At 41.5% G+C, this 15,561-nt stretch overlaps 1 protein-coding gene across 10 annotated transcripts in view; it reads right to left on the bottom strand.

Moving 5' to 3' along the window:
• NAALADL2 (N-acetylated alpha-linked acidic dipeptidase like 2) overlaps window positions 1-15,561 on the bottom strand; it is a 502,547-nt gene that overhangs the window by 220,447 nt on the left and 266,539 nt on the right. For all 10 annotated transcript variants that reach the window (XM_064458021.1, XM_064458019.1, XM_064458018.1 and 7 more), the window contains one exon: window positions 1,678-1,797. In XM_064458021.1, coding sequence (XP_064314091.1) covers window positions 1,678-1,797 — 120 coding nt within the window. The remainder of the gene's footprint in view (window positions 1-1,677; window positions 1,798-15,561) is intronic.

The following is a 15,561-nucleotide window of genomic DNA, read 5'->3' as shown; positions in this document are numbered from 1 at the left end:
TATGAAAGAAGAATCTATTTCTGGAATCGTCCAACATATTTTCTCATGCTTTTAATAGCTTATAATTATTTCACAGCCAAAGAGACACAATTTATATTCTTAAATACACACACACACAAAAAAGACAGTTTACAACCTCCAAAAGAAGAAATAACAAATAAAGGGCAAACCTCCTCCCTGCATGAGCACAACAGAGAAAGCAGCTTTGGGGAGCTCAGACCCCAAGCTCACGTTCGCAGCCCATCTCCTGAGCATGCCACACTTGGGTTCCCCTCGTGTAACAGGCTCTGAACGCACAAAACGGATTCTTTTGCAACAGTGGAGGAGCACCAGCAGCGCGGCTAACGCGCCGCAGCCACCTCTTCGCATTTACTCCGCGGGAGCGGACTACGGCCAGCCCAAATGCAAAGCTCCTGCGACGCGCCCTGTCCTCAGCACCCGCTGCGCTGCCCTACTGCTTGCTACTTGCACACAGCAAGGGCTTGCAGGAACACAAATTAAAGGGGTAAAAAGACCATCTCATAGGCAGCAAACTTTGCATCTTTATCAAATTCCTGCTCCATGAGCCCCAACCGCTGTTTCACTGCTTTTGTCAGTCAGCAATGAAACGCAGTACACGATCCGTCGGTGGAAATGCTGCACAACAGCCAAGTTCCAGTGATGATAACTGACCTTTCATGGGCATAATTATATTGCATCTAAATAATTTAAATAAACAGCTAAAGCTACTCAGTTGAAAACGGCATTTTTATTGAGACAAATATTATTCCTATAGCAAAAAAACATTAAGCGGCTATTTTCTGAGCCCGTGTTGCGGTCCCGCTTGCGCTTTCTATGGCCGACAGAGCAGATCCTGATTCTCTTAATTATAAGATCTTGAGTCACTGTTCTTTTATAATTGCTTTTGTGAATTGGGAACGAATCGTTTAAATATTTATTGGGCTAGTGTGTTTTCTAAAAAGCAAAACAGCATTTCTGTTTATAAAATATTTGCAATGGAAGGCAGTTACTTGACATTTAGAGCTTAAATGCGGTTTGTATGTTGAATCTATTACGTCTAATGTACAAGTAGCCCAGTGAGCTCCATCTGCGCTCTCTGCCGGCGCTGGAGTCGGAGGAGAAAGAATGGACACACACATACCCATGTAGACCCCTCCCCACACACAGCTGCAACCACAGAAGGAGGAAGGGGGGAGCGGAAGGAAAACACGGCTCTCGTTCCGAACTGGTGGTAACCCATCCATAGACCAGTAAATCCTAGCGATTTTACAGGAGTGACCGGCCGTTAGCGGCAGAGGGGATAAATGCCCGTGCGCGTATGTCCGGGCGGTCGGCTCACACGCTTTGCACCGGAGAAACCACCACAGAAGGCAATGGTCTCTTCCAAGTCTCAGCCCCTCTCTCCCCTCTGAGGTGGTAAGGATGGCAGAAAGAAGCCAGGCCGCAAAGGCAAATTCTCCACGGAGCAAGGCTGTATTATGTCATGATGAAATCCAGTTACAATGTCATTTCTTAATCAAATCCACCAACAACAGGGTTAGCCCTCCTACAGCATACACTGTTGGTTACCGCCTCGCAAGCTCCGTGCCGGCAGCGGCACGCCGTAGCGATGCCCCAGGTGCTGAGCTTTGGGCCCAGCCCAGCGGGGCTGGAAAGCGCAACAAGCGTTTGACTCACCTTATAGAGCAAAGGTGATTGTCCTAGCTTCAGAAGTGCAATTTTTTTGGTCACGTTTGTAATGGCTTGAATCCGGATCAAGTCTTCCACAGTCCCATACTGTACGTCAACAAGTTCTGCCTGCAGAAGAGAAGACAGTGTTGAGGCTGTCCCTGTGACCATGCCTCCTTGAGGGCGCTCTTTCCACAGAAGCAAGGCTGTTTGCATAAGTACAAGCTCCCGAGCCGAGTTCTGCAATCACCTTACCCCCACTGCCTAATCAGGAACACCTGTAACAACAAAGAGCTGGAGAATTCAGCCTGACAGATAAATTCATGCATTTGCAGCTCTCATACATAATTCATCAGCTGTGATAAAAACCCAATATCTTTTGGCAGCGGTTATAATAAGTGATGCTGCTCCTGATGAGAATTTCCCCTCGTTAGCTACAGGAATGTATTTAAAACCATGAAAGGGGTACTAACACACTTCTGTGAATTTTCTTAAAAGGAATCAGAGTCCTGTAAAGCATTTCAGAAAACGAGTGAATGATGATACTGGTCACTTATGGAAATATACAGATGATACACATGCTACCAATATATATAGATTTACTATGTGGTCTGCTATGATTTCTGAGCACCCTCCCTTACCTACTGACGTATTTTCTTATAACCCAGCAGTCATCCAAGCATTATACACAGATAACCATATTGATAACAGACTGCACCGCTCTGACGCATGAACTTTTCAATTAATAGGTATTTTTAAATTATTTAGAGGCACTTCCACCTCAATCAAAAGTGTTTAGAGCATGAAAAACTTCAGCTCTTCAGTTAGGACACTGCAGGAATATGTAGCAAAGGTCTAAGTTATCACTAAATGTCAAGTATTGGCAGTGACGGAAAAATACTTCAAGACGTGTTTTCAAGGATTTTTTTTTTTTTTTAAGAGATACATATATAATTTAAGAATTACCAAGGGCATTTTTCTCACACATTTCTAGGAATAAATTCTGGTGAAGACCAAGTATGAGGATAATCAGTCTTGTACATTACTATTTTAGAATGTTATGAAGCTTTCAGGACACCATCGAGGACGTTCTGGAACCTCTAAATCCCTACACAGCGTTCCCATAAAACAGAAACACAAGAAGACACAGGAATATTACATGAGTGTTTAAAAATTAAAATAAGAGGAGCAGTACAAGATGGAAGAGTTTCTCTTTCAGTTCCATTTTGGTAACTTAAGTACGGATTCATTGCCAAAGGCAACAGTCCTGATTCTGGGCCTCCCTACACAAACTGTTTAAATTCTAGCAACGGTTGTTCTGGATATGTAGGATGGGGAAAATTTTCCTAGATTCCCGAATATGGGTATTTTAGGAAAGTATTTACCCTTGCAGGCTGTATCTGATTATTTTGTCTGAGTTTGCGCCTCAACATTTAAGTTGAAATAATAATAATAATACAAAATAATTGCCAAGTTTCCTGTCTTCTTAAATGTATTCTTTTAAATTTTCAGGTTAGCAAGTTTCTAGGTCTGTAACATGTCATCAGTGCTGTATAAACCAAGTATTTCGACAGGTCAGCCAAAGCTACCGAACAGGTCTGGAACAAGCAAACATCAGATTTAAGAGCAAATGCTGAAACACAGGAACAGAAAATCTTGCACTTTGTACACTCTCTTCTGAAGTACGTGCGGGTTTTAATACCTAAAGAACTTGAAAACTATTTCATAAGAAAACGCAAATGGTGACTAAAGGCTGAAATACAATATAAATTCTTTCCCGTGTGATCACTGTATTTGTTAAGTATGATAAAATTAAGCAAGGAAGAATTTATACTAGCGGCAGCTATTTTATATTTTACCTAATCCGATGCCTCTGGTTATAAAGAGTTCACCTCAGATGAGGACAGGGTATTAACCGGGGTACTTCCTCGGGGTTCACACAAATTTTACCACACTCTGTAGATCTCAGCTTTATTGTAATTTGTACCTACAGACGTGTCAATAGATACACTTTAGTGCAACAATTAACAGGGTCTCAGAAGTCTTACGGCTTGAGAGCTTTTACCTAGGCTGATTGCTGGGGACACGTCTAACCTAATTCCTTTGGACCCAATGCCCTTCCCACTTACCCTCAAGCAAACCAAAAATCAGAGCTTTCATCATTCGTATGAGAGAAGCTACACTAAATTTTCCCGAGGCACAATCAATACGCAAAGATAGGACAAAATGAAGCATCAAACCGTTTGCTTCGACAGTAAGCCCGTGTGAAAATGAGATCCGTGCCCATCTACATTCATGTGCTGCTGCTCCTCACACCGTTTTTGCTAGCTGCTCCTCCAGGGTGCTATCCACCGCTCTGTCAACAGCAAAACTACATGTTTGCACAATTATTAATGCATTTAGCAACTGCCCTTGGATGTTCTTAGTTAATTTATGGATGAAAACTGCGTCTTCAAGAGCTGCTCGCTGGTCCTCCCCCGGCAACATGTGAGCTCGACAAGAGCAGGCTGAATAAAAGGCCTTACACAAAAGCACAGCTCATTTTTTAATTATGTGAGAACCAGAACTTGACTCCCTGCTGCCCCCAAACACTCTGCAAACCATGTTCTTTGCTCCAAATGTTAAAAATAAGCCCCAGTGCCAAAGCTATTAAACACATTCATACATCGGGAGCACATGTAAGAAGTCATTACATAATGAAAGAGCAGCTGGGTATAATATAACAAAGAGTTACATGTGCTTTCATTACACATCTTCCACGTGAAGGATGTGTCAAAGCTCAATATATCAGAAGTTTTTCTTTTGCACTTGCCTCAAAATAAGTATGACCTAAGCCTCCTGTTACTGTCCGACTTTAGGGGTACTTGCACACGCGTATTTTGCTGTAACTTCGAAGCGGATCTTTTCTCATCACAAATCTTTAACCCTTAATTTTACCTTTTTGGGAACCGTGGGCAAAAATATCGCACATGTCTAACAAAGTAAGTTATCGCATCCTGGTAACATCGCATATAGCCTAGGAGTTGGTGGTTTGCACAGCTAAGCTTGGGTCTACCTTCAGTTAAAGTGTTAAAAAACCAGAATAAAATCTTGAGTAAAACTACACATGACTCCTCCCCTCCCAAACAAAGTCAATAACCCACTGGAAGAGCTAAGAACAAAGTCGTAACATTCTGGCAGTACAGTCCAGAAAGTAACAGGTAAACATGAAATTAGAAAAAGAGTTTTAAAAATTATTCCTAGCCCTTCCTTTCTTCTACACTTGAATACTTCAGTAAAATTTGTAATAAAAAGCACAATATTTTTCACTACTTAATAACAACATCTCCTCATCAAATACAGTACAGCAACGCTAGCTCAGTCAGTTTTGGTCTTATTTAATACACTGGGGCTCAACTAATTGGACCCTTTACTTCTAACATAAAATAAAATATTGAAAAATACACTTTTAAAATAATGTTAAAGATGCTAACGAATCCAAAGAGTGCTACCCTCTCAATAATCCACTGAGAAATGAACAGTCTATTTGTGTTGCATTGGTTTAGTCACAACGTTCCTAACACCTCCAAAAATGAACAAAGATGAAATTTTCTATTCTCTCATTTTCAGAAATACTTACAACATGCCATAATCCTCATTTTACACATTCCAGATTTTTTAAAAAAGTAAAACACTCCATCCCCAACTACCCGTCTTTGACAAACTGCTTTCCTTTGGTAGGATAATTCTGTTCAAAAACAAAGAGAACTCACCCTTTTATCAGGTACAAAAAAAGAGCGCTTGTGTGCTTGGTTTAGATGTGTAAGGGTAAATCCTCTTACCCTAAAACTGGGAAAATGCTAAAGAATGAGTTGGTTTATCCAGCTGAATTAGGTACTTACTCCTTGAATTGTTTCATGCTATGCTGTTTGAAAGATGTGAGTATTTAGGTACAAATTGCGATGTGCAATATGGAGTTCAGCAGTGTTCCCCCATGCATGAAATGAAGCAGGGGTAGGTAATAAAACAAACATTTTTAGAAAAAAGTAATTATTTTACGTTAGACTTCTTACTAGTTTCTAGGTCCCAAGATGATGCTCAATGAGTTGTTAAGATTCTATCTTTCAAAACTATGAAAAAATCCCCCCAAAACAGAAGAGACAAGCACTCTGAAAATGCCATGATCAAGACAGTCAAGGATCTTTTCCCGATTTCTTCTAATTATATCCAAAATGAAAGAGAATAAAACAGCGTCCTTCATCCAGTCGTGGATGAAAACGGGTAAGACCGGTCTTGGAAAGGAAAATGATGAAGACCTGTAAGAAGTGGGTGGCAGCTGGGGCCTTGAGGGTGATGGGTACTGTCTTAAAACTTTGCTTTCTCTGCAAATGCTGAAGCAATTTTTTAAAAGAAAGGATGAGTTAAATAGGTCAAAAATAATAATGGCAATATGTTTCTCATATCACATTGTTATCATTCACTCCGCTTGAACGAGGAAAAGAATTTCCTTACAGCATTAGCTAGCGTGTTGGATGCAGATGTATAAGAGGTAGATTTGCCAGGGGCACACAAGACAGGAAAAAGATTAAGGGAAAACCCAGAGGGAAAAAAAAAACAACAACCCTCAAAGCCAGCACACCTGGGATGGGATGTTCCTCACAACCACCAAAACGCAGATGGAGTCAGGGCAGATGAGAAGGTAGTGCTTAAATGCATCTGCTCTAGGTATCAAGGCTGGGAATCCCAGGGTAGCAAAGCACCACACCTAAGCAAATAGTTTTATTATTATTTCTAAGAGAATACACGAAGGTCAGTACTGAGCAACCTCTAAGAAATAATGTCGGAAAGATGTAAACTCATGCAGAAAACAAAACCAAAAGTAGCACACAGAATGGCTGTGGTGAAAAATCTTCTCCTCTTACTGAACTGTGGCACTAGAACAGGTACCATTAACCTCAGATTATGAATATATTTTATCAAGTTCCAACCTGTTGACTCATATTAACGAACAGCTTCTACCCAACCGACTTGGGAGGCCGGGACCCAGAAGCTGCAGCTGGGAAAATGACGGATCTTCAGTAGCACAGGCAAGCTCAGGCTCCCGCCAGTCCCGACCCACCCACCAAAAGAGCGTCAGAAATGGATGACCGAAAGAAACCCCAAGTACTGAAGAAAACTAAATATTAAATGCCACGTATACAACATATTTAGGATTGCTTATTCCTCAGAATTAAGACGATTTCTCCAAAAAGCACATATATAATTCTAGAAGTATCAACCCGTCAGTTCTGTGACTGTTCGGGCTTAGCACGTCCCCTTCTTTCAGTCAAGTCAATCCCCTTCACTTGTCCTTCAACATTCAGCGACTATTTTCAGGTTGTTCGCAAAATAAAGGTAACAGAAACATCCAATACACGATCAATCACAAGTAAATAACCTTCAACTAGTCGCCCTGCCTAAAGTAAAAACTCCAAAACATATTTGCAAATTCTATCTGAGGAGACGGCAGTCTGGAACCAGGACACGAGGCTAACTTTAATTAAACACTTCACCATAATTTATTTGCACAGCTCTGAAATTGAGGCTGAAGGCAGCATTCAGCAGAGCATAAAAGTAAACTCAAGCTGGCTGTAGATCAAAGCTGGACATCAACAAACGCGAAGAAAGCTGCTAACAGAAAACACTAAAATCGGAGGAGAGGAAGGAAGAAGGGAGATAACAGAGCTGTGCCCAAGTACGCCAAAGCATTTGTGGGTGTAACCTCTGCTACGCTTTCTGCCCCCATTTCAGCCAAAAGCATCCCTCCGATAACCAGGGTCCCATAGCTGCTCCCACGGATTGCTCCCACCCACGCCTCCTCCGTTGTCCTACTGAGCACGCCAGAGACCCAGCAAGCAGCCACAGCCATCTTCTATACGCTTACTGTGTTTCTACAGAAATGTTAATATTCAAAGTTATCCTTAATGTTCAAAGTTATCTTTCAAACTTTGTCCCTCACTTGGTTCCAGGCGAAAAAAAAAGGGACAGAGAGTGCGTTTGTGGGTTTTGTGGCATGCTCCGGTTGCCCCTAGTTCAGCTGAAGTGCTGGAGGTTGAAGTGAGAAAGCAATGTGCCGAACTCTCCATTTCTTTCACAGTAACGGCACCCGGTAGGAGTAGGATCAGTCGGTCTGCTCCTTCACGGTGAGGACGCGCCGAAGCCAAGCGCGAGGGCAGTTTTATTTTGTTTGATGTTGCTAGGCTCAGCGTTATCACAAGAGGAAAAGCTCCCAGAAAGCAGGACCAAGGGTACAATTCAACATTTAGTAAAATTAAAAAAAAACCCCACATGTCCAGCACAAGACAGAAACCAGGAAAGAATTTGAGGCAGGTGACAGATCTCGAAGAGGAGAGTTATCGGGGGAGGAGAGGGGGGTTTCACATGAATAAGTAATTTCTTACAGGGCTGCTTTTGCTAGAAAACAAAAAACTCCTTTCTTTAGAACTCAGTTTTCATGCAAACACCAGACTCCGATGTTTACAATCATTTCAAAATAACACTGTCTTTGAAATCCCCTGGTGAGCTTTCCACTCTCGATTTACTTTAGGAAAAAAATTTGGTGTAAGGCCTCAGAATCCAGGCACGCTGCCTTCTGGTAACAAACACTGCTTGCAATGGTTTGCGTGTCCTATGACACGTGGACATTCCCAAACTGTCTGGGAAAGCTTGAAGATAAATTTGAGGTAATTACACAGAAACGCCTCTGTGAAACCCTTCAAAAGACTAAACAGCATATTTTAAGGTAAATCCCCCTACCACCTTAGCCAAATTTGGACAATACTTACCCAGACTCTTTTTTCTAGTAGCACAGGATTCCCTATCCTTGAGGTTCTTTTTAGGTTTCGTTAGAAAACTGGAACGAGAAAAATAATCTTACCTCTTGAAAAACTTTAACTTAACGGATTTCCAAGCAGCTGTCTGAGGCAAGCCAAAAAGAGATGATTTGTGCAATTTTAATTTGAACATGCTGTCCGAGCCCCCGAAAAGCAAAGCATTAGCTACCTGGGTTAACTGAAGCTGATTTGCTCTGTTACAACACTAAGAGATGCACCTGACCCACAATGTCCGGGCAGATTTAAATCTCAGAACTTCAGTATTGCTCCACAGAGCAAAATACATGTGAGTGGAGTCATTAAATAACTACCTGGTCATTAAGTAATGCTGGTTTTCCCTACAAGCATTTACTCTTCTTCAAACGGGTTCATGATATTTTTTCCTGTATGTTTGTTAGCACCTTACTCTAGATGTTTTCTATTTTTTACTTCAACATTCCTACTCATACAAATAAAACTCCAGGGTAATTCGATATGACTCCAATTGTCAGCCTACAGTCAGAAAGGACTCTCTGTGGCCAGTGTACGTTACGTCAAATTGCGCAATGCATTACACTGGCAGCTAAAACTGATTTGTACCAAGACAGGAAGATAAAAAGGTGTCCCTGAACCTCGGTTTGATAGAGTTTGGCCTTGCAGACCAAATTCAGTCACGGACACGTTTTACACGCTCTCTCCTCCCCTCGTCCTATGCCCAGCTAACGCAGCTCCGTTCCAGGCTGGGCTCTCCCGAAGCTTCTCCTATAGATTGCTTTTGCTCTTCCAGTATCATTTTCAGAAGACAACTCAGGCTTAACTTGTTTGCTTCCTTGCTTTTCACAGCTTATAGAAGATGTGGGGTTTTTTTCTCCCCTACTAACTCCCAGGGAGACCGAATTAAGATCGAAGCCTTTTTATAGCCTACAGAAAAGAACCTCTTCTGTATTTTATGGTTACAGAGCCCCAGATAAATCTGAGCTGACGTAGCTCAGTTCCCTGGTGGTAACGCTCACCCTGTCGGCTCCTCCCCTTATATCTATTTTCAACTTTATTTTTTCTTCTTTTAATTCATTCACACCTCTGCCCTCCTACCCTGTCCTAAATCACATTCTTCCAAGTTTCCCGTAAGCAGAGGCAAAACTGATACTCAAGTATACCCTCTTAGTTCATGATATCCAGTGAGATAGCCAATCAAACCTAGTTTTTTTCATATATTCTGATTATACTTAAATGCATATCTAGTCTTTCACTATTCTGAAATAAAGCATTTTTATTTTCAGTTCTATTAAGTTGATATTTATTTATTTTTAAGTCTCTAAGAGCATTGCTTTGGTTATAAAGCACTAAAGCACAAGTTATCATTTGAGGCCAATAATTCTATTAGAAATTTTATTATTTTAAGTTTCCATTAAGTGATGTTGATTATTTCCCTTCACAAAGCTCACTAGTGACAAGATTTTAAACTCTAATGATTCTTTCTTATATGTTTAACATTATTTATATCCTCCTCTTTATAAGGGTTAACTGCAGAGATATTTAGTAGCACTAGTCTCTAAAGCATACAGTCACATTGATCACACTTTCCTAAGCAGAACCAGGGGTCTGTATTTGCCAGCCTACTTGTTTAGCTTATTCAGCGGTAATTATTCATGCAAATATACATTTACAAATTACACAGGGTAAAGATAAACTAAACAAACAGAATTGTTCAGCTGTAATGTGACATCTTAAAAAAGAAACCATAAGCTACATATGTACCTAGTAGATTATAACGGCGTGATTGAAACCGGGCAGTAAAATTCCCAGTGCAAAGGCTTTCTGCCAGAATCCGGTCCCGCTACGACAGAGCTCAGCAAATTCTCAAGGCCGGACTGCAGCGACGCCGAGGTTTTATTGGCTACACTCAGACACGAAGAATGGAAGTAAAGCATCCAGAGGCTGCAGACTGTCCTCCTTCAGCGGCCTTTTTATCATACACCGAATAAAAAATAGGCATTCCCTCCTAGGGTAGCTACAACCGTGAAGTCTTTGGCGAAGATGCTTGCACCCTACACCTTTCTGCAGCTACTGCAGGGAAGGATCCATCTCCCCCGGGCAGGAGAGGCTACCAAATGGCACCGGGCACACTCCCCCTCACCGCTTCGTAAGCTCGACGTGAAACACGAGTTTGCACCTGCGCATCCAGAGGAGGACAGTAATCTCCTGTGTGAAATGACAGGCCACAAGAACAGTGTCCTGTGAATGCAAACGCGCTCATCAAAGACAGAACGTGTGTGTCAGATGCAGTGAAACGTTACATGGAAGTGCTTTCGATTCTTTTGTAAGTAAAATTGAAATATTTTGTTTCATAACTATAACACATTTGATATCTTAATTTCCTAGAGAGTAGATTTCATCTTGGTTCATTTGTTTCATTTTTCGAGCTAGTCTGGCTGTGCTAAAACAGAAACACCTAGGAAAATAGCCTTACGATTTCCAGGCTTCCAATTTTTGCCACAATTCTGAACACATTTTGAAACAGTGCAATTTTCATAGGATGAGAAGCCTCTTTCCCAATCACCGCTCACACCAGTGCACGCGTAGCGTACTGAAATACACAGGCCGGCCGCGCGTCCATGCACGCTTGCTGTGCAAACACGGAAGACTTAAGCTGTTACTGCGAGTACATGGATACCGGAACATAAAATAGACATCCACCTCCACGACACAGATAATCATGCGCATGTACAAGAGGAGGTCATCCACTGCGTCGAGAGAACACTTGATCTTTCAGAGATGTCAGCGAGAACTCCATTTTCCAGAGTATAATAAATGCTCTTTCACAGAGTACTTATAGCCCCTGCTCGGCCAAACAACACTTGAACAGAATCAGAGACATGCCCAGCCACGTAGAGCTGTAGACACAAGTCTGAGCAGTAAAGCAGCAGTTTATCAGACCTGGAGAAGCAAACATGCAGTTGGGAAGAGAAAAATGACATCTTTCCTACCCGATGTGAACGTTGTTGTTTTAAGTCATTACGCAGATGTATAGGTCTCTAAATTACCTCTTCAGAAAAAGGATTGATGAAAAATATGTTCTAAAATTGCAAATACATTCAGATGAAAGAAAAGGACACCAATGAAAACACGGACCGCGCTTGAGCAATAATGTATTTAAGTGGCCCAAATGACTGCCCAAGACAAAGGTGGCTGTATGGGAGAGCAGCATAGCTCTATGCGATTAAATAAGTAGCTATTGCTATTTTTCAATCACCTAACACTATGGAAAGAAGACTTGTCTTACCCGTAGCGTGTGGTGCAGGTAAAATTGTACCAGGGAGAAGCCCCACTACTTTGTTATTTCAGTCTTTCAAATTTTGTTTTATAAAATTGCACTAAATGTTTTGGAGTTGCCTTTTGGTCAATACTTGCGATACTGTATTCCGCACTGCTTCGTCACCTAAAGGTTTCTACATGGCTGCACCATTTCTTTCAGAAATACCTAACCTTCGTTTTCAAAATGTTTTAGTTCTACGAATAACAGCAAGGATTAAATGGAAGTTCAGGATAGGGCCCTGCCAGGTATCACTGCTCTAGTGTAATCAGTAGCTCACCCTTCTCCTAAGTCTTTCCAAAGGTTAGGGTGAAGGTTTTCCTGAATTGTGCCAAATTTCACACAGATGTTTTGATGGCTCATCTCTGCTAAGTGTTGGCAGGAACACCACCGAAAATTTGAGAACTTGGTTCCTGTGCTCTTGGCAGGGATGGAAAATCCTAGTGAAAGAGGGGAGATCCTGTGCAATGGCTTCTCTCTAGAAAAGGGCCCAGCAAATTGCTCACCCTGTACAGTGGCATCCCATTAAACTGTGTCTCAAAAGGAAAGATGGAAAACTGTTAACATTATCTAAAATGTATGGGAATCTGCAAGGATACCAGAATCTGGAGAACTTGACGGGGGGGGGAAGGAGCAGTCCAACTTCTGACATCATACAACTGATTTCACCGGTAACACAGAAACTTCACCATCACGGGAGCCCTGCCAGGGCCTCGGAGCAGGGCCTGGACAGAGCTTCCCTCACCTTCCCCGCAGCCTGGAATCCAGGTCAGCCTCCTTTACAGCGGGAGAGAAGCGCTCAGTATTGCTGTGGTAACAGTACTTTACGGTACAGTTGTCGATAAAAGCAGTTAGGGTCGTTATAGAACTACAGAAATCTGCGCTCCAGCCTCTCTCTTCCCCCATTATGACCCCTCCTGCCCAGGGTGTCGGACTGTCAGCAAAAAGAAACTAGGAACAGGCCGCTCAGTACGCACCCTCCCAAACTCTGATTCCACCACAAATTCCCTTAACGGTCCATCTTCCAACAGCAAGAGGTCCCTTTCCTGAATTTCAACAGCCACAAGTGACTAAACTCAATAGATCAAACAAAGAACGTACAACCGTCATCATTAAAAACATTCACTAGTTGCATCATCTACCGAAGAGGTTCCTGCCATATTTCTTCACTTGTCTTTACGTTTTTGGTACCCACTTCACAAACATGAAATCATCTTCACTGTCTGCAGAGAAAACTGAATAATTATGGAAGTTTATTTCCGGCAGAGTAACTCTGCAGGCATTCAGACAACAGCAATAAGATCATCAGGGAAAGATGTGAACGGAAAGAGTCAGTCTCCCCCATCAGATCCTGAGCCTGACGCTGCCCTCGCTGACACAATTTCTCATTCTAGATTTTTGATTTGTGTCATAACGCGATTGTAATAACTTCTTATAGCCTTAAGACGTAAGAATTTTGTAGGTAAAAGGACATCATGGACAAAGACATGAGAAAAATTTTTGGAGTAAAAATTCTGGTTAGAAGAATGAGGCAGTAATTCTTTTGCCAGTAATATAATGTCTAGCTTCTCACGCTACTTCATCCTCTAAAATACTCCCCAAGTAAAGACCGTGCCTGGCAAGCATTGACCTGCGGTAGGGGGAACATCTCTCCTGGATGACAACGCAGCAGGAGCTCCCTTGCATATTTAAGCAGCTTTGCTCTCTAGTCGTTGAAGCCGTTGCCAAACCTCTTCCATCCTTATTCACCTCTGTCTGCCCCTCGAAGAGATCAGCGTGAAGCAGTGAATCTTACAGGAGACAAGACTAACTCTATATGGTAACATAATTCAGTGGAAGGAAGATAAATTCCTTGAAGCATCATCTTTGTCACACACACCTACTCTTGGGCCAGTCACAAGGTGGTGATTGATTAGTCACCTTGTCTTTGAACCGCAGAGCACGGGAACATAAGAAATAATTATGAGAACAGACCTGATATATCTCACGACTAATTCACATTAAGGCCCTCTTAATGAACGAGATAAAAACAGTAACTAATATTCATTACGTGAGGTGTTAGACATGAGATTTATTTGTACTTAGGGGAAGAGACAGCGTATCAGACAGAAAAACTAGGAAAGCCTAATTCCAGAGAAAGGGAAGACCAATATATTTGCTGCTTTGCACTGATATTTTTTATTATTTTGAAGCGGACACTTCTCTCCTGGGATTGCAACGGGTGGGCACAGTCAGAAGTGCTGTATTTCCAACCAGCTTGAAAGCGAAATTCTGAACAAAAGCTTTTTCTCAGGACATTTTAGCCCAGCCAGCGAACAAGCTCTGGCATGGTGACAGCCCGCTTACACACCCAACGCACCTCTGCAGCTGCACCTGGACACCGAACTTAGACTTGCCCATGGTTAATAACTGGCTTTTGTTATCATCATTATTAGTATTATTCTTTTTATTTTTAAAAATTCAGTTCTTGCACATTTTTTTGAACCAGCGCTATCACAGCTGCACATTTTTTCACCCTGCTCTGAAAGGCTTTCAAACGACATTTACTTCAAAGGGTTTTCTCCGAGAGAGGCCTTCTTCACTTCTTGGTCTTTCTTACTGCTGAGGGCTCTGTGTTCAGGTTTGTAGCTTTCCTCAAAGCAGTCTCTAGAGAGGTTCAGCCTTTGCTCTTTTATACCAAAATTCTTGAACAAAGAAGTCAGAGAAGCCGTTAAAATCTGTCCTTACCAAATTATTCATATAACGGCAGCTTTATCCTCAACTAGTCTAGATTACATTTACAACCTGTCATGTATGCTTGTTTTTTTCTGTTTTAGTAAGAACTTGGAAATAAGTCTTTCAAAGTGGTCATCTTGGGAGGTTATCTTTGGACTTCACATTACCACGTCCTAACACAGAGAGGAAATCTTCAGGCTTCGTTTGGATTTTCAATGCTACCTTCATTCCAAAATATGAAACAGATTTTAACAATAATAAAAATAATAATAATAATAATAAAGAGTCCTGTAGAAAAGCATTCAATAAGCTGATGCTGCTACGTTAGAATAAATCAATTTTAAAGATTTTGACAAAATGTTGTCCAATTTCGACAGTTAAAGTTATACCGTAGATACAGATAACCCCTAAGATAAAGCACATTGCCAAGGCTTCAACTGATGAGATTTATCACGCTGCAGCAAAGATTAAAATAGCCGCTCCTGATTCTTTTCAGCTGCCAGCTCTAATTCACAAGAGACACCACCGTTACTTAGACTTTTCTCTGTTTTCAAAAATAATCAAGCGCAGTAGGTCACAAAAGCGGATTGTTCTTTTTTTTAAAAAAAAATAAAATTATTCTATTACAGTGATTCTAACCCATACTCTCCCGGATGACTGACTGATGCCTGGGACTGCCAGGCTCAGAATTTATGGCCACGCTCCCAGGTACAGGAAGTATAGGCACGGCAAGACGTAAACTGCCTCCAACTACAGTTGCTTTTTGTATTGCTAATGTGCCTTAAAAGGTTTTAGGACTTGTCTTCCCCAAAAATAAACTAAAAAAAAATGAGAACAAGCAATAGTTTAATCAATATTGTATTTTACAGTCACTCACACTATCACTAAGCTGAGCAGCATTGTAACAAGTTCTTCATTGTTTAGGCATAGAGCTACATTTTTTTAAACAATTAAGATACACGAGTAATTTTAGGGACAAGGATTGGGTATTACATAAACACAAAATTGTTTTGTTGTTGCTCTCATTATGTCAGC

Source organism: Phalacrocorax carbo, chromosome 7, assembly GCF_963921805.1.
Source record: "Phalacrocorax carbo chromosome 7, bPhaCar2.1, whole genome shotgun sequence".
In the NCBI taxonomy this organism is placed as follows: Eukaryota; Metazoa; Chordata; class Aves; order Suliformes; family Phalacrocoracidae; genus Phalacrocorax; species Phalacrocorax carbo.
This window is presented reverse-complemented; position numbering and strand designations above follow the sequence as displayed.